The sequence below is a fragment of the Sphaeramia orbicularis genome, chromosome 11, assembly GCF_902148855.1.
Source record: "Sphaeramia orbicularis chromosome 11, fSphaOr1.1, whole genome shotgun sequence".
NCBI lineage: Eukaryota > Metazoa > Chordata > Actinopteri > Kurtiformes > Apogonidae > Sphaeramia > Sphaeramia orbicularis.
The window spans coordinates 2,414,612-2,439,161 of NC_043967.1; the positions used below are offsets into that span (position 1 = coordinate 2,414,612).

Sequence of the window (24,550 nt, forward strand, 5' to 3'; positions counted from 1 at the left end):
GTGTAAACGCTGACATGGCTGCCGAGCATCAGTATGATGGGATCCACAACAACCATGTCACATCCGTCCACTGACACATTTAGTGTTTTTGTGTCAGCTGGGATTGTTTTAGATCCACAATACCAACATTTATGAAGAAGAGCACAATTATCAATAGGAAGTCTAGAAGTTTATTACTAATAAAGTACTGGTACTGACCAGAGCATCATGGGTAATGTCATGTCCGTCCACCAGCAAAAGTTTTCACATACACGTGCTATTCCAAATCCAGTATTTCTGAAAATAGAGCTTCCACTGTCAGATAATATCAGTAGTCTGTGCACAAATGGATTAGCATTATTTCCACACACTTCTATGACTTTATGACAACTTTTTTTTTTTACATAAATGGCCACTCATTTGACGCCCTAAGTAAATTTTAGCCAATAAGCATTTAGCTTCTGCCTAAGCCTGTTCAGTCTCAACAGAATGTACATTATTTTGAATTTTTGAATGTTTGGACACCACCTGAGTTAACAGTGGGACATGTTTATTATTTATTATTATATACCTTTTTTAAGTCTAGCTGCCACTTGGTTATACAGAAGTGATCAGACTTTTTATTTATGGATATTTAAATAGATTGAATCATGATGAACAGACGTACATATCATTAGCCTCATAGTATAATTGTTTACCTCACACAAATGGACAAAAGTATTGGGACACATTGAATTCAGGTGTTTCTTTTCTAACAAGGGTCTGGGATACAAAACAGTAATGACAAATATCATAATATAGTTTTATACTGTGATAAATATCATATTGATTATTAGTATTGATGTTTAATGTTGATGTGTAAATAATTTTAACTTTAATTCTATATTCATAAAAATATTTATATAAATACTACATTTCTTATTTTCCTCTCATATTTCATTTTTCACTCATCTGTGTTTTTTCTCTATCTGTCTTTTTCTCTGCACTTGCCAGTCGTATGTTGCTGCTGTTAACTGTGAAATTTCCCTACAGTGGGATAAATCTTTATGTCTTTAAATCTTTAAATGTCAAACCAGCATGACGAGGACATTTTACAGCTGTTTACGTGACACGTCCCAATACTTTTGTCCATATAGTTTATAAATATCAATATTTCCTTAAAGTTTAATGTTAGATCTTTCTTCTTCAGGGAGATGTGATGAAAGTTGATGGTTAGTTGTGGAAGAAAATTGTTATTTACAGTCAGAACAGGAAAAATATTATAGAAAATTAGAGGAAGTACATTTAAAATCCTGGTCATGGATAAAGCAAAACAAAATCAATGCTGAGAGAAATTAAGTAAAATCCATGTTTGAGGCATTTTGGAAACAAAGACAACAGTGTAAACCAAACTAACCAATGCAATGATATTAATGATGTACACACACATATGCATCAGTTCCAAGGTACTTATAAGTTGAGGCTGGGGAAGTGGATAAAACATACTCAGTGTTTTTTATTATTATTATCTAATATGGCAAAAGGGAAATGGAATCATCACTAGGTGGCAGTATTTGACTGAGGTTTATGGAAAACATTCATACATGTGTGGACATGGAAAACACAGAGAAACAGATTTTATTTTAAAGTTGATTGTAGGAGCTATTGGTCTGTTTAGTTTTTTGTTTAAAGTTAATTTACTCTTTTTGTTTACTAATTTAGTATTTTTTTTACCTAATTGTTTATTTTTTTGTTTGTTTAATATTTTTCAATATATGTTTTGATTTTCATGGTCATTGCTTTCGTTCTTTACTATTTAGCACCTTTTGTTTTGTGTTTTCTTATTGGTTTAGACCAAGGGTGTCAAGCTCATTTTCTTTCAGGTTCCACATTCAGCCCAATTTAATCTGAAGTGGGCCGGACCAGTAAAATAATAACATGATAGCCAATAAATAATAACAACTCCAAATGGTTTTAGTACAAAAAAATGACATTAAATTATGCCAATATTTACATTTACAAACTATCCAGACAAAAAGGATGTGAATAATGTGAGGAAAAAAAAGGACTTTGTCAAGAAATATAAGTACAATTTTATCAATATTCTGCCTCAACTCATCATTTCTACATATGCATTACAGATCGGATCTGCAAAGGCACAAAACATTCAGTAACAGGCAGAATATTGTTAGAATTGCACTTTATTTTCTTTAGACATTTCAGGTTATTCATATTTGTTCAGGTTATTCACTTTTTATTGTTAAAGGATAGTTTGTTAACCCTTTCATGCACGAATTATGAGAACCTTAATCAAATTTTTTTCCTGAGTGTTTTTATTCCTCTTTACGTATGAAAAAAACAATGCGATTGAAAAATTTCTTCTGAAAATTAAATAAAAATAATAAAAATTCAAAAAAAAAAAAAATTAAAAAATACATAAAATAATAATAATAATGAAAAACAAACATTCTTATGAACCTATTTTTCATTAAGTTGCAAAAATGTCCACTCAGCTGGACACCACACGTTTAATTTTTGATGCACAGAAACATGAATTTAGTGATAAATTGTGTGAAAACTATGGGGAGGGCTTGTGATTCTGGGGTTTTATGCTCAGGAGAGATCGACAAATTGTTACCAATTCATGTCAGAAAAGAAAAGATGTGTAGTGTCTTAAAACTTTAATAAAGATATGTGTAAAAAAACCCAAAAAAAAACAAAAACAACAACGAAAAGAACAACAAAATCCATGAATATACAAGAGAACAGCTAAAGAATAGCTGTCCACTGTAGTGACCAGTATGCATGAAAGGGTTAATGTAACTATTTTCATAATTTAATGTTTTTTGCACTAAATCAAAGAGAAAAAATTGGCGTTGTTATTATTTATAGGTTATTATGATATTATTTTTGAGTTTGATGCCCTAACTTGCACTTTGCAAATTCATCCCGCAGGCTGGACTGGAACCTTTGGCGGGCCGTTTAAGCCCCCGGGACGCATGTTTGACACGTGTGGTTTAGACCGGGGGCACCTGGGTATAAATAGGGAGCACTAAGTTAGACCAGCATGCACCTGGGTGGGCTATGGTTTTATACCAGACAACCAGTCATTCACAGGCAGACAGACAGACAGACAGGATGAGCAGGACAGACAGCACAAAAGGCCTTAGTTGTTTTCCTGCAAAATCCTAAAAATAAACCACTTGAAGTACATCTATGATATGGACATTGTATTTTTGACTGTGTAAACCACAAACCCATGGTGCATCTAGTGGTTATTTGAGTTCTGTTGAAGTCTTAAGTTCAGTCACCTTTGAGTTGATTTAATTTTGATGACAAATAGCCGCTACATTAGTTCTTCCATATATTCACTTAGCTGCTGTACTTACCAGAGTACTGACCGAGTTTTCTGACAACTGTATCTGTTAATGAGTAATAGTGTTCACACCAAGGTTATTATCGTTAACGAAAACTAACGAAATGATGAAAACTAGAATTGAAAAAAACAATTTTGTTAACTGAAATAAATTAAAACTATAATTAAAAGAAAAAAACAATAACTAACTGAAACTGTATTGTGTGTTTACAAAACTAACGAAAACGGATAAAAATTATGGATAAAATTCCCTTCATTTTCGTCTTTGTCAGTGTCAGATTGATACAAAATTGATTCATTTCGCTCTAGAAATTTTAGCTAGTTTCACCATACAACACTTGACGGTCCGTCACTTGTGTTCACTTGTGGTTTCCAGTCGTCTTCTGGTCCCCACTCTACCTGGAAACATGGAGACTAAAGCAGCAGAGTCCTGTCTGGGATTTATTTGAATACGACGACAGAGAAGAAGAGAAAAGAGATTAAAAAAAACTAAAATTAATGCTAAAACTAAGCATTTAGAAAAAAACAAAAACTAATAAAAACTAGCAAACCTACTCTAAAAACTAATTAAAACTAACTGAATTAGAGAAAAAAAGTCAAATCTGAATAAAACTAAACTATAATGAAAAATTAAAAACTATTCGAACCTTGGTCCACACACACACACACATGCACATGCACATGCACATGCACAAATCCCTCTTTTACTGGTGGTGTGCATGCTGGACCAGTGGGTGGGCTGAGCTGCTTCCAGTCGCTTCATCCACCGTGTGCATGTGACACAAGTTCACACCTGAGTTTTTTTTGGTTTGTCAGCGTCAGCGTCGGCGGTGGCACCTTCATGTTTGACGCTGGGAGGCGTTCAGCCTGTTACCACACTGCTGTTTTCAGGTCACTGCTAATCCCCTCCAATCTTCTTTTCTCCTCATTAGCCCTCTTACCCTCCCCTTTTCTTCGCTGGGCCATGGTCAACTGAGCCTGTGACGACGTCTATTCAACTCTAAATTTACACACCATTATTTGCACCCGCGTTAGTGACTGAAAATACAACCACAGCTGAATCTGTGGCTGATGTGAACTGAAAGGCGATAGGCGTTTGGACGAGCAGAGAAACCACATGAAGCTGTGTTGTGTGAGAAGAGAGTTGGTTTACAGAAGAGCCGAGAATGGACCACCTCCACCAGCATCATGGGAGCCCCAAGGATTCAGCAGCAACACATCAGGACTAAAGTTTAGGAAAACCCCAAGATACAGGTACAAATACGACTTCAACCAGTTTGAACCATTCATGTTGTCAGTGTTTCCTCTTTGGATGATAGTGCTACACAAATACAGTAGTGTGTTGACCTGTGGGAACCACACATATGTAAGGACTGAAGGTAGTTAATGCATCGCTCCTGTTTATAACTTCATTTCCCGTCATGCAGTGTGGTACGGTGCTTCCTATCAACCATCATGGGCATAGCAACATGAATGTAAAAATGAGTAATATCTACTGAAATACTGGTCCTATCAACTTGCAGAGATATTTAATGTGGAGATGGGACTGTTCCTAAACCGTAGGAACCAAACTGACCAGTTTAAAAACATGTCAATCTGTCAGAACTGTGCAGATACACACCCATACACACACACACACACACACACACTCTGACATCTTCCAGTATGACAAACAGTTGCGGAACAATTATTAGACCATCAAAAGTCATCAAAAACAATGGTTTTGTAATCAAGTACTAACTCCTGTTTGGATCATGTGACTAAAACAGACAGAAAAGAAAACATGGAATGTCTAAGGACTGAAGTGATTTTGGTTATCATCAAGAAAACCATGTTAAATGGATAGATATCAGCTCTGAAATTAAACTACTATGAGCTATTTTTGTTGTTCTCATTATATTTGTTTAAACAAATGGACCTTTAGTTGGACCAGGCATTAAAATGAACAAGAAACTGAAGAAAACAAGGGGTGGTCTAATCATTTATGTACTATTTATATATATATATACTTCTGTTAGTATTAATATATGTTAAATAAATAAATATTCTACACTGTGTCCAAATAGAATAATTGACTGTCACATCTCAGGGTCAGACTTCAGTCTGTTCTGAACATTTTTGTAGAATTTGTGATGATGTGTGTGTCTGTATGTTCAGCCCTGGTATGAACTGGTGACATGTCCAGGGTGACATAAGAAGCTGGGATAGGCTCCAGTGACCCCTGATGAGGATAAAGGGGGTTCAGAAAATAAACAAATGAATGAATGTAATGGTGTGTATGTAACAGAAACGGTAAAAGATCCCACTTTGGTAAAAGTGCTTGTGTACAAAGGCTACGGTCAGAGTCAAACAGCTGATTCAGCTTCTGCACTGCAGCTAAAGTGCAAACACACACAGACTGAAGTGCACATGTTCAAAGCTCAGTGTGTGTAGGTCAAGGTTATTATCGTTAACAAAAACTAACGAAATGACGAAAACTAGAATTATAAAAACATTTTCATTAACTGAAATAAATAAAAACTATAATTAAAAGGAAAAAACAGTAATTAACTGAAACTGTGTTGTGTATTTATAAAACTAACTAAAACGGATAAAAATTATGGATAAAATTCCCTTCGTTTTCATCCTTGTCAGTGTGATATAAAATCAATTTATTTCCCTCAAGCAATTTTCTCTGCTGTCACCATATGATATTTAAGGCTCCGTCACTTGTGTTCACTTGTGGTTTCCAGTCGTCTTCTGGTCCCCACTCTACCTGGAAACATGGAGACTAAAGCAGCAGAGTCCTGTCTGGGATTTATCTGAATACAACGACAGAGAAGAAGAGAAAAGAGACGACAAAACTGAAATTAATACAAAAACTAAACCTTTAGAAAATAATGAAAACTAATAAAAACTAGTAAACCTGCCCTAAAAACTCATTAAAACTAACTGAATTAGAGAAAAAAAAGTCAAAACTAAAACAAACTAAATTATGATGAAAAATCCAAAACTCTTAGAACCTTGGTGCAGGTGATCCTCACATATGATGGTTCAGTGACTGGAAGTGCCATTTGTTTTCTGTCAGACGTTTGCCTGTTCTCTGTGTGCTGTTCTGCTTTTTCCTACATCAGGTCAGTTCACCCTCAGCTCCTTTAACCATGTGGTGGTTTGTATCTGAGTTGAATGCATTAAAGCACATTTTTGGCTGTTTTGGACATGTAAGGTAAATAGCACGTATGTTGCATTGTTTTTTCCTGCTATGACACTTACAACAGTAATGTTTATTCATCTTTCATACTTAAAAGCACAAGACACACAAAAAGACAATCAATAGGAATGTATTACAAGAGAAGGAAAGACAAAAATGACAATGAGTGACAGCAACAGTTGTACACAACAAACTATTACAAAACACAAACCATCCAAACAGGTGTTGAATCAAACCTAATCTATTCAACCATACATGTGATTTGAACACATGAAGGAAACATATACTAAGAAAAAATAATAATAACCAATATGAAATGAATAAAATTTAAAACACGCACACACACACACACACACACACACACACTCTCTCTCTCTCTCTCTCTCACACACACACACACACACACACACACACACACACACACACAGTATAATACCTCTGATATCCACCACATCCTTCCTTTGTCCAGTCCTTCATCACTGTCACATATTCAATTACAGAAAAGACATAAATGTGGAGGTTGACATTAAATGTTTACATTTGACATTTTCTGTTAATTATTTATTATATAATGGTGATGAATGTTGGTTGGAGGCCTCTGTGAATCTAGAATCATGTGGTGAATACAGTCAGTGCATGCAGGGGCCGTAAGGACGACAGAAGTGAAAAGAACAGAACATGAGTTCAGTTTATACAGAAGAGAACAGAACATGAGTTCAGTTTATACAGAAGAGAACAGAACATGAGTTCAGTTTATACAGAAAAGAACAGAACATGAGTTCAGTTTATACAGAAGAGAACAGAACATGAGTTCAGTTTATTCAGAAAAGAACAGAACATGAGTTCAGTTTATACAGAAGAGAACAGAACATGAGTTCAGTTTATACAGAAGAGAACAGAACATGAGTTCAGTTTATTCAGAAAATGTTGACGTTTGGTCATAGAAGTGTTTGTTTCACAAGGTATTACTAAAAAAATGTGTTTCTGTGCATTAGTTTTGTTTTGTTTTTGGCAAGAAAGAATGAAACCTAGTCAAATCCACCATCCATCCATCCATAAAACTATAGAACTTGAGAACTATAGAAATATAAAACTATGAAAATATAAAACTACAGAACGACTGAACTATACAACTACAGAACTAGAAAACTACAGAACTGTACAACTATAAAAGTGTAGAACTACAGAACTATAAAACTAAAGGAATACAGAACTATAGAACTATAAAATTATGCAACCACAGAACTATATAAGTATAAATCTGTAAAACTACAGAACTATATAAATATAGAAGTATGAAAATATGAAACTGCAGAACTAGAAAAGTAGAAAACTAGAAAATTCCAGAACTATAAAACTGCTGAACTGTAGAACAAGTGTAAAACTCTGGACCTGAACCCAGACCCAGTTCAACAGTTGGACTGGTTTAGGTTCATCGGTGGGCGGAGCTCTGACCCTGTTCACACTTCCGGTGGGCGGAGTCTCCAGCCTTTGTTATTGTAGTAAATTCTCAACTGTCCGCGTTTTCTGCCGCTTTTCTGTGAAGTTTGGCCGAAGCGGTTCGTGGTAAATCTGTGTAAGATGCAGCTTTTGTTCCGTCGGTCCGAAGAACGGAGAGGGAAGGACACACTGGTGGAAGAAAACTGAGCTAATGGGAGAACTGAGGTAACTGGGATCAACTGGACCTGGGTCAGTCCGCCTCTTATGGGTCTGCTGGCTCTGGTTTCACTGTGGGTTCAGTTCTGTCTGATCTGCTGAGAAGAACACAGGGTACGAATGGACCAGTCCGGACCTGGGTCAGTCCAGATGTCACGTGGATCTTTGTTCTGGTCCAACAACGATGCTTACACAGCCGGGCTAAACCTGGACAGAAAGTATTCCAGTCTGAGCAGATGGGCCCTGGGGACACGGGGGGTTCTGATGGGGGACATGGAGGGTGGTTCTGATGGGGGTTAGTTCCGATGGGGATTGGTTTTGGTTCTGATGGAAGCTGGTTCTGATGGAGGTTGATTCTGATGGGAGTGGGTTCTGTTGGAGGCTGGTTCTGATGGAGGCTGGTTCTGATGGGAGTTGGTTCTGGTTCTGATGGAGGCTGGTTCTGATGGGAGTTGGTTCTGATGGGAGTTGGTTCTGATGGGGGTTAGTTCTGATGGAGGCTGGTTCTGATGGGAATTGGTTCTGGTTCTGATGGAGGCTGGTTCTGATGGGAGTTGGTTCTGATGGGGGTTGGTTCTGATGGAGGTTAGTGATGGGGGTTAGTTCTGATGGAGGCTGGTTCTGATGGGAATTGGTTCTGGTTCTGATGGAGCCTGGTTCTGATGGGATTTTGTTCTGATGGGGGTTGGTTCTGATGGGAGTTGGTTCTGATGGGGGTTAGTTCTGATGGAGGTTGATTCTGATGGGAGTGGGTTCTGTTGGAGGCTGGTTCTGATGGAGGCTGGTTCTGATGGGAATTGGTTCTGGTTCTGATGAGAGTTGGTTCTGATGGGGGTTGGTTCTGATGGGAGTTGGTTCTGATGGGGGTTAGTTCTGATGGGGTTAGTTCTGATGGGAATTGGTTCTGGTTCTGATGGGAGTTGGTTCTGATGGGGGTTGGTTCTGATGGGAGTTGGTTCTGATGGGGGTTAGTTCTGATGGAGGCTGGTTCTGATGGGAATTGGTTCTGGTTCTGATGGAGGCTGGTTCTGATGGGAGTTGGTTCTGGTTCTGATGGAGGCTGGTTCTGATGGGAGTTGGTTCTGATGGGGGTTAGTTCTGATGGAGGCTGGTTCTGATGGGAGTTGGTTCTGGTTCTGATGGAGGCTGGTTCTGATGGGAGTTGGTTCTGATGGGGGTTAGTTCTGATGGAGGCTGGTTCTGATGGGAATTGGTTCTGGTTCTGATGGAGGCTGGTTCTGATGGGAGTTGGTTCTGATGGGGGTTGGTTCTGATGGAGGTTAGTGATGGGGGTTAGTTCTGATGGAGGCTGGTTCTGGTTCTGATGGAGGTTGGTTCTGATGGAGGCTGGCTCTGATGGAAGCTTGTTCTGATGGAGGCTGGTTCTATTGGAGCCTGGTTCTGATGGGATTTTGTTCTGATGGGGGTTGGTTCTGATGGGAGTTGGTTCTGATGGGGGTTAGTTCTGATGGAGGTTGATTCTGATGGGAGTGGGTTCTGTTGGAGGCTGGTTCTGATGGAGGCTGGTTCTGATGGGAATTGGTTCTGGTTCTGATGGGAGTTGGTTCTGATGGGGGTTGGTTCTGATGGGAGTTGGTTCTGATGGGGGTTAGTTCTGATGGGGTTAGTTCTGATGGGAATTGGTTCTGGTTCTGATGGGAGTTGGTTCTGATGGGGGTTGGTTCTGATGGGAGTTGGTTCTGATGGGGGTTAGTTCTGATGGAGGCTGGTTCTGATGGGAATTGGTTCTGGTTCTGATGGAGGCTGGTTCTGATGGGAGTTGGTTCTGGTTCTGATGGAGGCTGGTTCTGATGGGAGTTGGTTCTGATGGGGGTTAGTTCTGATGGAGGCTGGTTCTGATGGGAGTTGGTTCTGGTTCTGATGGAGGCTGGTTCTGATGGGAGTTGGTTCTGATGGGGGTTAGTTCTGATGGAGGCTGGTTCTGATGGGAATTGGTTCTGGTTCTGATGGAGGCTGGTTCTGATGGGAGTTGGTTCTGATGGGGGTTGGTTCTGATGGAGGTTAGTGATGGGGGTTAGTTCTGATGGAGGCTGGTTCTGGTTCTGATGGAGGTTGGTTCTGATGGAGGCTGGCTCTGATGGAAGCTTGTTCTGATGGAGGCTGGTTCTATTGGAGCCTGGTTCTGATGGGATTTTGTTCTGATGGGGGTTGGTTCTGATGGGAGTTGGTTCTGATGGGGGTTAGTTCTGATGGAGGTTGATTCTGATGGGAGTGGGTTCTGTTGGAGGCTGGTTCTGATGGAGGCTGGTTCTGATGGGAATTGGTTCTGGTTCTGATGGGAGTTGGTTCTGATGGGGGTTGGTTCTGATGGGAGTTGGTTCTGATGGGGGTTAGTTCTGATGGGGTTAGTTCTGATGGGAATTGGTTCTGGTTCTGATGGGAGTTGGTTCTGATGGGGGTTGGTTCTGATGGGAGTTGGTTCTGATGGGGGTTAGTTCTGATGGAGGCTGGTTCTGATGGGAATTGGTTCTGGTTCTGATGGAGGCTGGTTCTGATGGGAGTTGGTTCTGATGGGGGTTGGTTCTGATGGAGGTTAGTGATGGGGGTTAGTTCTGATGGAGGCTGGTTCTGGTTCTGATGGAGGTTGGTTCTGATGGAGGCTGGCTCTGATGGAAGCTTGTTCTGATGGAGGCTGGTTCTATTGGAGCCTGGTTCTGATGGGATTTTGTTCTGATGGGGGTTGGTTCTGATGGGAGTTGGTTCTGATGGGGGTTAGTTCTGATGGAGGCTGGTTCTGATGGGAATTGGTTCTGGTTCTGATGGAGGCTGGTTCTGATGGGGGTTAGTGATGGGGGTTAGTTCTGATGGAGGCTGGTTCTGATGGGAATTGGTTCTGGTTCTGATGGAGGCTGGTTCTGATGGGAGTTGGTTCTGATGGGGGTTGGTTCTGATGGAGGTTAGTGATGGGGGTTAGTTCTGATGGAGGCTGGTTCTGGTTCTGATGGAGGTTGGTTCTGATGGAGGCTGGCTCTGATGGAAGCTTGTTCTGATGGAGGCTGGTTCTATTGGAGCCTGGTTCTGATGGGAGTTGGTTCTGATGGGAGTTGGTTCTGATGGAGGCTGGTTCTGTTGGAGGCTGGTTCTGTTGGAGGCTAGTTCTGATGGGAGTTGGTTCTGATAGGGGTTGGTTCCAGATAACTGTGGACCGGTTCTACACAGCTGATCAGTCTGTGATGAAGGGTACTGTTTGTACCACCAGAACCACATGGACCAGACCGTCATCTGGACCCAGTGAATATAAGGTTCCTTTAGTCCCAGATGTTTGAACTGTCATGAATGGATAGAACCTGCTGCTGTTGTTCCCTCCTGTGGTTCTGTTGGGTTCAGATGGTGTTGTTTGGGTTCTGTGGTGCTGTGTTCAGTGTTCTGTTCTACACTTGTCCTGTAAGAGGGTCTGCACGTGACGTCACCACTAGTGGAAGTCACCGTGGCTCCGCCCACTGAGTGGCAGAAAGAGGGAGATGAGTGACAGCGTTGGCTTCAATCCTGTCTGAACTGAAGAACAATACTGAATAAAAAATGGGGCAGAGCTGTTGTGAGACTGATTGTATTTTCAGGTTCTTAAAGCAGTGGGAGCTATCGTTTTACAGACACTGAAAGACAAAGAAAAGAGAAGCAGATGGATCCACAAACCCAGGAAACCAAACCTAGATCTGTGGATCCTGTTTGGTGTCAGCTAACATTCACTGATGCTGTATTTTTGGGTCCAATCAGACCTGAAATGACCTGTTGTTTTGGCTAACGTTCCTTCTTAGTGCAGCTCTTGGTTTCATGATCAGATCTTTCCTGGTTTTTGTCTTCATTTTGTGATTGTGAACCTTGTGCTCCTACATGATTAGTAAACTAACTGAAACTGAGGCCAACCTAGTTTTACAAATACAGGGAACTGGAGAATAAAGCTACGACGGAGTATTAGGACCACAGAAGAAAAGAAAAACACTGGTCACTACCAGAATAAAGTCATAAAATATAGATTTAAAACCCGTAATTTTATGAGAATAAAGTCGAATACAAAAAGAATCACAATGTTATGAAAATAAAGTCGTAGTTATAAAAAAACTCATAATTTAACAAAAATGTCATTGGTTTATGAGATTAAAGTCGTCATATTCCAACAATAAAACCATAATATTATCAGAATAATGTGTTAATTTAAACCAGGTGGTGTAAATCTGCTAATTTCCCAGAATGCAGTGGTGCCCTGCTGGTCCACAGCAGTAGTATCTGTGTTGGATAAAGGACTGGATCTGAACTAGACTCAGTAAATCTGCTCAGTCCCAGTAGATCATGTGTATATTCACTGGGGTCAGTCCACGGTCTACTGGAAATGACCTTTGGATCAGCTGGTTCTGGTCCTAGTTTTGGACCCTTTGGATCAGCTGGTTCTGGGCCCTAGTTTTGGACCCTTTGGATCAGATGGTTCTGGGCCCTAGTTTTGGAGCCTTTGGATCAGCTGGTTCTGGGTCCTAGTTTTGGACCCTTTGGATCAGCTGGTTCTGGGCCCTAGTTTTGGACCCTTTGGATCAGATGGTTCTGGGCCCTAGTTTTGGAGCCTTTGGATCAGCTGGTTCTGGGCCCTAGTTTTGGACCCTTTGGATCAGCTGGTTCTGGTCCTAGTTTTGGAGCCTTTGGATCAGCTGGTTCTGGTCCTAGTTTTGGACCCTGGTTGTCAGTCCTGATGAAACCATGTATATTAGTTTCAGGTCCAAATAGCGCTGACCCCCTCCCCCCTGGATCAGGTCTGGATCCTCCATGTGTGTCCACATGTCAGTGTTCATGGACCACTTGTTCTTTGGTAGCTCGTACAGATCCATGTCCAGTCCAACTGTCCTTCATTTCATTTCAGATTTCCCATGGTCCTTTTCTCTGGCTGTGTTTACTGCTATACTCCGTCATGTTGAGCAGGTTGGTTTAAGACACTCAGTCTGACTTAAAGGGGCGTGGCCTGGAGGGGAAGTGACGTATGTGCATACTCTCTATTCTACAGTCATGTTGATTCATGAATGCCTTTGAAAATGTTTTGGATTTAAAGATACTTCGCAGAACTAATATCATAAACACATTCAACTGAACCATGGGTGAGTGTTCCCACTGCTGCTGTTATTGCTTTGATGTCTTTAATTCTAAACTGAGCTGAGTCCGACTCCTGCACTATTACCTGGACCCTTGTATTAATGTGGGAAACACTAGTCATGTGCATTAATAGGGCTGTGTATCGGCAAGAATCTGGCAATACGATTTAAATCACAATACTAGGATCATGATACAATATGTTATGTTTATGTTTACGCATTTGGCAGACACTTTTTTCCAAAGCGACTTACAGGGGAAAACCAATCAAATCACTTAATCAATCAAATTTTATTTATAAAGCGCCAGATCACAAAAAAGTTCTCTCATGACACTTTATATATAGAGTTGGTCCAAACCAGACTCTAAGCCAGTTTACAGAAACCCAACAGAATCCTCCAGGAGCAAACACTTGTGATGGTGACAGTGGAAGGAAAAACTTCCCTTTAACAGCAGAAACCTGGAGCAGACCCAGACTCCTGGAGGATGGACGACTGACAGGACCAGCTGGGGTTAAAGAGAGAGAGTAAAGAAAGAGAAAAAGAGAGAGCGATAGAGATAGAGACTGGGGGAGAGGGGGAGAAGGGGGGAGTAGGGGGAGACACATGGAGGCAGTTGGGGATAAGTGAGTGGTGATGATGAAGGCAGGAGAGAGGCAGGACCACCGCAGCAGGTCCAGAGATAATCCTGGGAAAATCTGTGATAATCCTGGGAAAAACCTTATTAAAATATTTAAAATGGAATGTCTGACAGTGCTAGGACAGGAGGTGCTCTCGGAAGAGCTGGGTCCTCAGGAGCTTCTTGAAGATAGGCAGGGACGCCTCTGTTCTCGTAGTGCTTGGTAGAACGTTCCACCAACATGGAACGACCCTTGAAAAGAGCCTGGATTGTCTTGTACAAGGTCTGGGGACCACCAGACAACGTTCCCCAGACGAGCGGAGTGGTCGTGGGGTGACATAAACTTTTATCAGTGCACCTAAGTAGATAGGAGTAGACCCACTGAGAATTTTGTAGGCTAGGATTAAAGATTTGAATTTGATGCGGGCAGCTATGGATAGCCAGTGCAACTCAATGAGTAAGGGGGTGACATGTGCCCTTTTAGGCTGATTGAAGACCAGACGCGCTGCTGCATTTTGGACCATCTGTAGTGGTCTGACAACACAAGCTGGGAGGCCCGTTAGAAAAGCACTGCCGTAGTCAAGGCGGGAGATAACAATATATCATGATACTGTTAAAAAGGCAATTTTTTTTATTGGTTTTGTTTCTTTTGTAAAAGATTATTTCCTGGAAGAATGGAATGACACCAATGCACAAATACTAAACACATTTTTATTTGATTGCTTTTTATTTTATTTGAAATTATATTTTACAGACATTACAGTTTCGGATCCAGCTCAAATATTCATATTCTATTTGTTCATAACTAACAACATAACATTATTTTTGTACAATCCCAGTAAAGGAACGAACATTATAAAATAAAAGAGTGTTAAATAATAAATAAAATATAAACAAAAAAGAAAAACAAAAAAAGAAAAATTAACCTCGACAATGTCTATATCAATAAATACCTAAAAATATCAATACAGTACTTTTTAATATCGATACAGTATTGTGAAATGAACTATCGTGATATATTGCGGAACCAATATTTTCTTACACCCCTGTGCATTAATACTGAAAACTGAGGATCAGACTGACACGTGTTATTATTTGTACATTTGAAAGAGGCTCCGAATCAAATGGAAACAAATACTGTGACAAACTGTCCACATATAAATGTATGTCTGTGGAAGTTCTCATTTGTCCAGGTCTTTGTTCTTTCTGTTGGTTTTCAAAGTGGATTTGCTCCAGTCCAGTTGAACTTGAAAAACTACTAGAAATAAAAGTGGACTGAATGTTTATCAGTTGGAGAAAATCTTTCATGTGACTCACTGAATTGTTTGCTTGTTTTTGTTTAACTGAAGTTTTCTTGTTTCAGATGCGGTGATGGTTCACAGTAGAAACCAGGACATGTGGCTTCAGCTACAACCCCCAACTTCACTCACCAGTCTTTGACTCTGGATCATCGGACCCCCCTGCCCCCCCCTCACCCCCCGCCCCCCCTGCAGTGGAGGCCTGCCTCCTTGGCTCCAGCTGGAATGGAGCAGTGCATCCTGCTGTTCCTCACTGTGCTTTTTCTGAGTCCGGGTCAGACCAGTCGCACTCCCAGAGTCTCCTTTCTCATGGGTGAGTCAAGAATTCACTGTTTGTTTATTTTAGCCTCTTGGAACAAAGTATGTTGTTGATTTTCCGAGTGAGGATCTAAAACCCTTGAAAATGAGCACATGGCTGCTTTGATCCACTTCATTTATGGAACATCACAGTGAATTTCACAACATTTACAGCCATCCAGTTGGATTAATTTTTCTGGAAGATCTCGTAGTTTGTATGTTTATTTATTTTTTTTATTTCAAATTTAAAACTAAAAATGACAAAGAAAAACTAAGAAAGAAAAAAAACTATCAAAAAAGTGTGGGATGAAGTGCAAGTCCCATGAAGCTCCACAAAATAACTTCAAAAATATTACACCTATCAAAAATAAACTCTGTCCAAGCCTATATACATGCTATACATTTTATATCATAATACATTATTCATAATCATACAATATAATACACATTATATGCATTGTATAGTAATGCATTATATCTTAATACATTACACAATGATATAACAACATTATAAAACAAGAAAAGCACTCAGAGAGCACAGACCTCCGCCAAGACAGATCTGCCTCCCGTGTGTGCGTGTTTGTTTGTTTGTTTGTGTGCAAGATAACTCAAAAAGTTGTGGATGAATTTTCATGAAATGTTCAGGAAATGTTGATACTGGCACAAGGAACAAATGATTAAATTTTGGTGGTGATCGGGGGCAGGGGGCCAGGGGGCATCCTCAAAAAACCAAGGGTCTGGATGAAAGTGATGGAAAGTTGTATCTGTGTGAAAGGAATTAACTTTTGGAACAATCTGAATGACCAAACCAAAAGAACTACAACAAGAAAAGCACTCAGAGAGCGCAGACCTCCACCAAGACAGAGCTGTCCTGCCCCCCCCCCCCTCCCCCCACACAAACAAACAAACAAACATGCACACACGCACATAAAGCAAAGCGATCACCGTACCTCCTGGCAGAGGTAATAATTATACGTTGTATAATAATAATACACATTATAATATATCATTTCTAATCATATAACACATCTGAATACTTTGATCATATTTTCTTAACATATTGGTTTGATTATTTTTTTAAAGGTATTATTTATTACCTCCGCCAGGAGGTATTGTGATCACTTTATTTTATTTTATTTTATTTTATTTAACCTTTATTTAACCAGGAAGTTCCTTGAAATGAAATCTCTTTTTCGAGGGAGACCTGACCAAGAGGCACACTTTGCTTTATGTGCTTGCATTTGTTTGTTTGTTTGTTTGCATGTGTTTGTTTGTTTGTTTGTTAGCAGGATAACTCAAAAAGTTATGGACGGATTTTCAGGAAATTTTCAGGAAATGTTGATACTGGCACAAGGAAGAAATGATTAAATTTTGGTGGTGACTGGGGGGGGGGGGGGGGGGGGGGGCAGGACAGGACAGCTCTGTCTTGGTGGAGGTCTGCGCTCTCTGAGTGCTTTTCTTGTTGTAGTTGTTTTGGTTTGGTCATTCAGATTGTTCCATAAGTTAATTCCTTTCACACAGATACAACCTTCCATCACTTTCATCCAGACCCTTGGTTTTTTGAGGATGTCTATTCCTTTTAGACTGTAGTGACTTTTCCTTTTTCAGATTTTTTCCAGGATGTTGTCTGGTAGGGAATTTCTATTTGCTCCGAACAGGATTTGGAAGATACTGTCATCTACCAGATCCATGAACTTAAATATTTTTAAATGAAGAAATAATGGATTTATTGGATCTCTGTGACCTTTCCTGATGATCAGATGGTGACGATGGGAGATGAACGATGTGTTCACACATCTGCTAAATCCTGTTATGATCATCCTGGAATGTTCCCCTGCACTAGAGTAGAACAGTCCATAGTGAAACCTGGTGATTCAGTCTAATGTTGGCCTTTTTGCCTGACGCTAACATTACTGACTGTACATAGAACAGTATTTGTCTGCATAACACTGTAACACTGTATCGCCTTTAAAGGACCACTAAGTCAAACTGGAATGGAGCTCAGTTATTGTTTGGAGCTAACATGGTCAGTGCCTGGTTACAGTTTTGTTTGTATGCTTGCTTTGTTAAGTGGAAGTAAAACCAGCCCAAATTGATGACTTTGCTCATTAGTTATGTACCAGCAGCTGCTTTTGAATGTTGGTGTAGAACTATGGTTCTCAACTGGTCTGGCTTCAGGACCCACTATCACCACCCAATGACAAGCCGCCACCCAAAAGTATAACAGTTAAACTTCTCAAATGTATTTAATAAAAAGATGGTGTGTTTTGAACCTTAGATAATATAGAATATGACAGTATGGAAACACAGAAGACAAGTATAATGATAAACCAAACTGACCAGCAGCTGGTGGTGAAATATTCCCCTTTAACACTAAATTAGAACATTTGAACCAAAACTAAAATGTGCATTTAGTTGAAAATTAAAAGTTAATTCAGTCACTTATTCAAGAATTAAACACACTGAGGTTTTTGTCCAATGTACAGTAGGTTAAACCATATGTGATGTAGTCGTCATACCTGAGTTTTGCCATGATTTGAATAGAAACTTATGGTTCTTTTTTATGCTGTGAAATGTCTGGTGTTAATTATCATTACAGCGCAGTACTGCCACCTACTGTTGGGGAGTGTGAATGGACAGGGCTCAGCTCCATCAAAAATAACACACAGGATTGGTTTTTTAACATTATTTTTTGCCCTGACAAAAGGCCAGAACCCACTGAAAATGGGTTTGCAACCACTTTTGGGTCGCGACCCCCAGTTGGTATAGAATATAGTGTGACGTACAATGTTTAAAGTTAAAGGACAAACCGATCACACCACACTGCTGAACCAATTAGTGAACTGATAAGTGCACTGAATACAAAATGGAAAACTTGAACTGTTTTTGCAATAACTGATAAAGAACAGCTGACGTTAACTCTCATGGTGAAACAGTCTGATCAAATTCAAAGCTGTAGAAACAGACACAAGAAGAGACACAATAGAAGACTGGAGGGAAGCATGAACACAGTGGAAATATATGAGGATTTGTTCCAGTCTAGACATAGTTTCAGTAGATTATATACATACCTCATGGAGTATGTGTACAGTACTATGATGTGATATAATTAAGGACAATGTCTTACATCATATAAACAATGTCACGTGGATCTTACTGTCTAACAGCCTCTGCTGAATTTAACAACTGGAATTTTTCTGTTTACCCTAAATGTGTCAGACTGAGTTGCTTTGGCAAATGATACTTGTTTTTGTAGCGTTTGTCTAATATTTCTATTTAAAACTGTGTTCAAGTGCTACACCTCCTTTTAGATGGTAACAGTAAATACTGGTAGTAGGTTTTCAGATGCTTCCTGCAGTGGTGTTAGTATAGTTATTGTGATGGCTCATCACTGCTCAATGTAACCCAAGAATCACTCATTCAACACTAGTTTGTCTAAACCTGGGGTGTGGAGGATGGAAAACAGCCTGTAGTACAGTGACAGGGCTGCCTTTTTGGCACATTTTAGGGGAAGACATGTCTTCTTTTTTCTTACTTAAATAAAAACTTTATGAGTTCAAAAGGCTTGGACCCAAATGCACGAGACAGAGACTGATGGAACTTAATTTGAGTATTTATTTACTCAAAATGAGGAACAAAAGTATCTTCACATACGTGGAATCAAAAAAAAAAACTTACAATAAGAGCTTGGCAATGCAACACAGTGGAGCAAGAGAAGGTCGAGGGAGATCATGGCATGAAAGACACACTAACAACAGACATGAGGAGAGGAGGGTATATAAAGGGAGTGAGATAATGAGCCCCAGATGCAGATTATCAAGGGAATCAGGGAGGACGCAGACAGTGCACACAAGCGAACAAAACCCCTCACCAAAATAAAACAGGAAGTGAACAAAACCAACTAACATAAATAACTAACACCCCTGAGGGCGGTGCGTCACAAACTTCAGAATTGTAAGGAAAATGAAAAACATGTCCTTGACTCTAGGTTCAGAAGATGACGTTTCAAACATCCTCAGTGTTTTTTCTTCTTCTGTCTGGAGTCCAGATGTACGTAGCAGATCGCCCTCATCCCTTTGGCCGGGTCTTACTCTAACATTAAGCCAGAGGATTGCTCTGACAACAGATCTGTGACAGGCCTGTGGCGTGACAGGGCCAGTGCTGGTGGATGGAAGGATTGACCTCAAAAACAGTGAAGAAGTTTTCCTTTACAGCTGTGAAAGGGATGTCATGCATGGTGTTTCATTTCATTTCTGCTTCACCATTCATCAGTTAAATGTCCTGTTTGTCTTTCTGAATAGTCACTGTCACAGTCACTGTCAGTTGCATCTTTTTCAGCTGAATGACCATGATGTTCTCTCCTCACTGTGGGTTCTTTTAAATCTAGAAGATTCCAAACCTCTGATAGTTTTAAACTGTGTAGATAAAAACATAGACTAAATAGATTAAACAGCCCAAACCTTCGACACCTGTGACTGTTGTAGCATTAGTTTTATGTTAGTGGTGACAGATGTTGTGCTTCTGTTCAGTCTTCTTATGATCCAAACGTGTGCAGGCATATAATTGTCATTAGGAGGTATCTTATTAACTTTGTCTTGTACAAATTGGAGGCAGATGTCTCCTGGTCAGAGGTCAGGTCATGTGACTGTCCACACTAGTCTCATGAGCTTAATACAGTTTAGAGGAGGTGACCTACTCTTTTATTTCAAAGCTTGCATTAGCTGCCCAAAGCCAAAACAACACTTTTAGAGCTTGCAGAAGTACAAACAAATGACTGCCACCAGTTGTTTCCAGTGGGGTTGTATCTGCACACATGACCTTCCACTGGTGTAAAATGTGGTTGTGTGTGTTAAATGAACTCCAGGTAGTCCTGGGAGACCACTCACCTGGTTCACCAACAGTGATGTGAGCAACACCACCACCCTCCTGCTGAGTGAGGATGGAGACACCCTGTACGTGGGAGCCCGGGACGCTGTGTTAGCCCTGGACGTTAGCCATCAGGAGGAGATTCTACTGCACAACAAGGTGGAAACCCACACGTTTGAAATATTACACAGCAGGAGTTAAAAGGAAATGACAAAATTTCTGACAAATCAGTGACTGCCTGAGTGACTCACCAGTTTCCCTTATTATTATTATTATTATTATTATTATTATTATTATTATTATTATTATTATTATTATTATTATTATTATTATCTTAATAGTTTGTCAGTAACATTGTAAAGACCTGTACCTTGGGTTTTGTAATGAAAAGTGTGACCTGTTTGTGTTGTGGTTGTTCTCTTATGCAGATGCAGCTGAATGTTTATGACTTCTGCTTTGTCAACTCTTCTTTCAGCTTGACTGGAGCCCTTCAGAAAAAGACCGTGAACAATGCTCCATGAAAGGCAAGAAAATGGCAAGTTGTGTTTTTTTTTTGTTTTGTTTTGTTTTTAATTTTATATTTCCTTTTGTACATGCTTCTAAGCATAGTAAACTGATTTTAATGAACTTAATAGTTAAAGTAAACAACATCAGATAGTTTCCACAATACTGATTGAGCAGAGTCATGGTCAAGGTTATTTTTATAGCACATTTAAAACAACACAAGCTGCTCAAAGAGCTGTACAAAGATGTAAATAAGATACAATATATAGTAAACTAGTAAGAATAAGACATACTAAAACAGAGAAGAGCAGATACAAAGTAATTAACAGAAGTAGGACAGAACATGTAAAACACAACCAGTAGATAAAATAGATCAAAGTCACACACTTGTATTAAAAGCCAGTGTAAATAAGTGCATCTTTAAAAGAGATTTAAAGTGTTCCATAGACTCTGCATATGTGATTTGTTGGGTCAGAGTGTTACAGAACCTTGGACCTGAACACAAAAGGCTCTGTTGCCTTTACTCTTAAGACTATTTAGACTTTTATTATTAATAGTCTTTAGACTATTTTTTTTTCCAATATATATTTATTGTTTTTTGGGTTTTTTTTGTTTATAGAAAAGAAAGAGACAACAAACAGAACAGAACAGAACATTCCGGCACAAACCAGAAGGAGGTGGAAAACTCAGTCAGTCAATTTAAAAAAAAAAAAAAAACAACTATGACAGCAATATGAGTTCACATTATTCCTCTATGGAAAAGGGCTGAAATGTCCAGACCAATATATGACATAAAGGGGTTCCAAGTTTTATGGAACACTTCATCTTTGCTGTGTAACAGACTGGTTAAATAGTCCAGGGATATATATTCAAGTACTGTCCGATGCCATTGAGTTTTTGTAGGTACTTTATCTGTGATCCAATTCAAAAGAATACATTTCCTCGCACAAAATGTGACCATCCTATAGAGTTGTCTTTTATATTTTCTGATAATTGTGACATCTGTCATTCCAAGCAACATGGTCAATGGATTACATTCAGTAGTAACAGAAACAGATAATATTTTATCCAGTTCACATTTAACAACATGCCAAAAATGTTGAATTTTCCTACAGGACCAATAACAATGAGTAAGGGTGCCCACATCAACTTTACATTTGGGACATAACGGAGAAAGGTCTGAATTAAATTTATGATGTTGAGAGGGAGAAATATGCACACAATGTAAGATTTTAAGTTGCATAGCTTTTAGTCTTTAGACTATTTAGACTTTTATTATTAATAGTCTTTAGACTGTTTAGACTTTTATTATTAATAGCCTTTTTTTAATAGTCTTTAGACTAAAGGTGACAGAGCCTTTGATTTTTGGTTCATCTAAAATCAGGCGATTTGAGGATGGTGTTTTTCTGGCTGGAATGCACACAGTTAAAAGCTCTGAGAAATGTGAGGATGGCAAACAGCTGATGGACAGAGGACTGGTCCATCCCATAATACAATGAACTGCAGTAATCCAGAGATTGAGATAAACATGTGAACAACATGAACTGGCTTACAGGCAGGCTTCACCTTAGCCAGAAGATGCAGCTGAAAGAAGCTGGTAAAATGAACGGGTGACCAAATAAAACAACCTTCGTCTTGTTATCATTTAAACGTAGAAAATGTAAGCCCATCCAGGTATTAATAACATCCACACACCTGACAAGATTCTGCATGGAGCATGTTTTGGGCGAGTATAAGTTGCACTTCATTGGCTGAATCAACAGGTTCATTCCGTATGGCCAGGTCTTCTTTGAAAAAACAGATTTTAACCTCAAGGGATTTCCTGGTTAAATAAAGGTTAAATTAAAAAAATAAAATAAAATATATTTGTTACAATAAATAATTTAGGCAAGTGTGTTATTTTATTTATTTATTTTACCTTTATTTAACCAGGAAGTCCCATTGAGATTAAAAATGTTTTTTTCAAGGGAGACGTGGCGAAGGTATCAGCCTTACAAAGTCAAAAGAATACAAAACATATTCAGTATACACAATGAACAATTCAGCACAATAACAGTTATTCAACTATAATGGCATCAAGAAAAACAGTGACATTCCTCCTTCACTGCATTCTCGGTGAGGCAGTTTGAGTTCAGACACTCAGCTGTGGGTCATTGTGTATAAAAGCCACCAGGACATTAAAGGTGCTGAAGGCAAACAGGATGTCCTCAGCTCTTCAGGAAGAGTTCTAGAATTCAAAGGCGCTTCACTCTGGTGTTTTACTGCAGATCTGTGTTTGGGATTGTGTTTGGGGGGCGGGGCTTGTTGCAGACCCATACCACTGAAACTCACTGAAAGGAAGTAATTTCTTTTTGATAAAAGTGGTTGTGACTGAATATTTGACATGAATGCTGTCTGTTGGTTTTTTTTCCTTGTTGTTTTGTTGTTTAGGCCGATTGCCCCAACTTCATTCGCGTCCTTCAGTTCTTGAACAGAACCCATATCTACGCTTGTGGAACATTTGCCTTCAGTCCTCGCTGCACATACATCGTAAGCACAGCTACACTTTCACATTCACACTGATGGTTTGTCTAAAAGTTCTTTTAGTCACTGTCGACATACAGTACACTACACTTTATATTTATTTCTGTATCTCCACTCTCATGTAATTTCCTATCAGTCTAACATTTTTTGTCTTGTAAAATCCAGAACTCAGAGACGTTAACAATGAGCGTAAAACCTGATGAAGGAAGAGGCCGCTGCCCATATGACCCATATCAGCGCAACACTGCCGTTGTTGTGGGTAAGAACATGACGCTGCAGAGTAAAACCAACATGGTATCCCCTATCCTGTCAGGTTTTGCTGGAGCAGAGTGTTGGATTTTTAACTTATCTATACTTTCAACTGCGGGAGTCAAAGGGAATAAAATGGTCTTTCATGTTTTCAGGGTTTTAGGCAGTTGAGTTTGTTTGTTTGTCTTGCTCTATTGCATCAATATACGGTACACTTCTGGGCAAAAGAATAGGTCACCTCTTCTTTGATTTATTGAATAGAGGCAAAATATGCAAAAATAAAACTCAAAAAATGTGTGATAGGTGACTATATAACACATTTGAAAATATCTCATAGTCTTCTTTGTGGCACAATTTTTTAATCTTTTATAAAACCAATCCCAGAAATTAATTTTAATGTTTTAAAGTTGCTAGAAGCTTCTTATGGTCACTATTAAGCCCAGATCAAATGAGACAAAACCGTGTCACCACTAGTTTAGTGGAAGAAAATCTCAAGATATAGGAAATAATAAAAAACAAGCGGTGCCATGCACAACAAACCCCGCCCCTTTTACGTATTGTAGCTTTTTTTGGCATCCAGCTGATGTCATCATGTCTATGCCTGTGCTGATGTCAGCATAGACATAGACAGCATAGACACATTTCACCCATTATAAGGAAATGGGAAAATAAACATTTTAAAAATTCATTAAAAAATTGAACTTTCACCTACTTTTCCCAAAATGTAATCACATCTATTCTTGGTCACTAGCAATCTATAAACCCAATTTGCTATAAATTCAACCAGTAGTTTTGCTGCTTAAGTGTTAAGAAACAAAGAAACAAACCGAACCAAAAACAATAGCCCTTTCCTCCCCTTTGGGGGGCGGGGTGATAACTCAGGATCACTGCCCTCAGACATATTTGTCTGTTAAGTACAAAGAG

At 39.4% G+C, this 24,550-nt stretch overlaps 1 protein-coding gene across 2 annotated transcripts in view; it reads left to right on the forward strand.

Annotated features, from left to right (window-relative positions):
- Positions 1–4,266: 4,266 nt before the first annotated feature.
- sema4ab (sema domain, immunoglobulin domain (Ig), transmembrane domain (TM) and short cytoplasmic domain, (semaphorin) 4Ab) overlaps positions 4,267–24,550 on the forward strand; it is a 38,038-nt gene continuing 17,754 nt past the window's right edge. The window contains exons 1-6 of one of the 2 annotated variants that reach the window (XM_030146729.1): positions 4,267–4,588; positions 15,239–15,500; positions 20,349–20,509; positions 20,826–20,885; positions 23,285–23,383; positions 23,543–23,636. In XM_030146729.1, coding sequence (XP_030002589.1) covers positions 15,413–15,500; positions 20,349–20,509; positions 20,826–20,885; positions 23,285–23,383; positions 23,543–23,636 — 502 coding nt within the window. In that variant the 5' untranslated portion in view covers positions 4,267–4,588; positions 15,239–15,412. The remainder of the gene's footprint in view (positions 4,589–15,238; positions 15,501–20,348; positions 20,510–20,825; positions 20,886–23,284; positions 23,384–23,542; positions 23,637–24,550) is intronic. The other variant, XM_030146728.1, reaches the window with a different exon arrangement.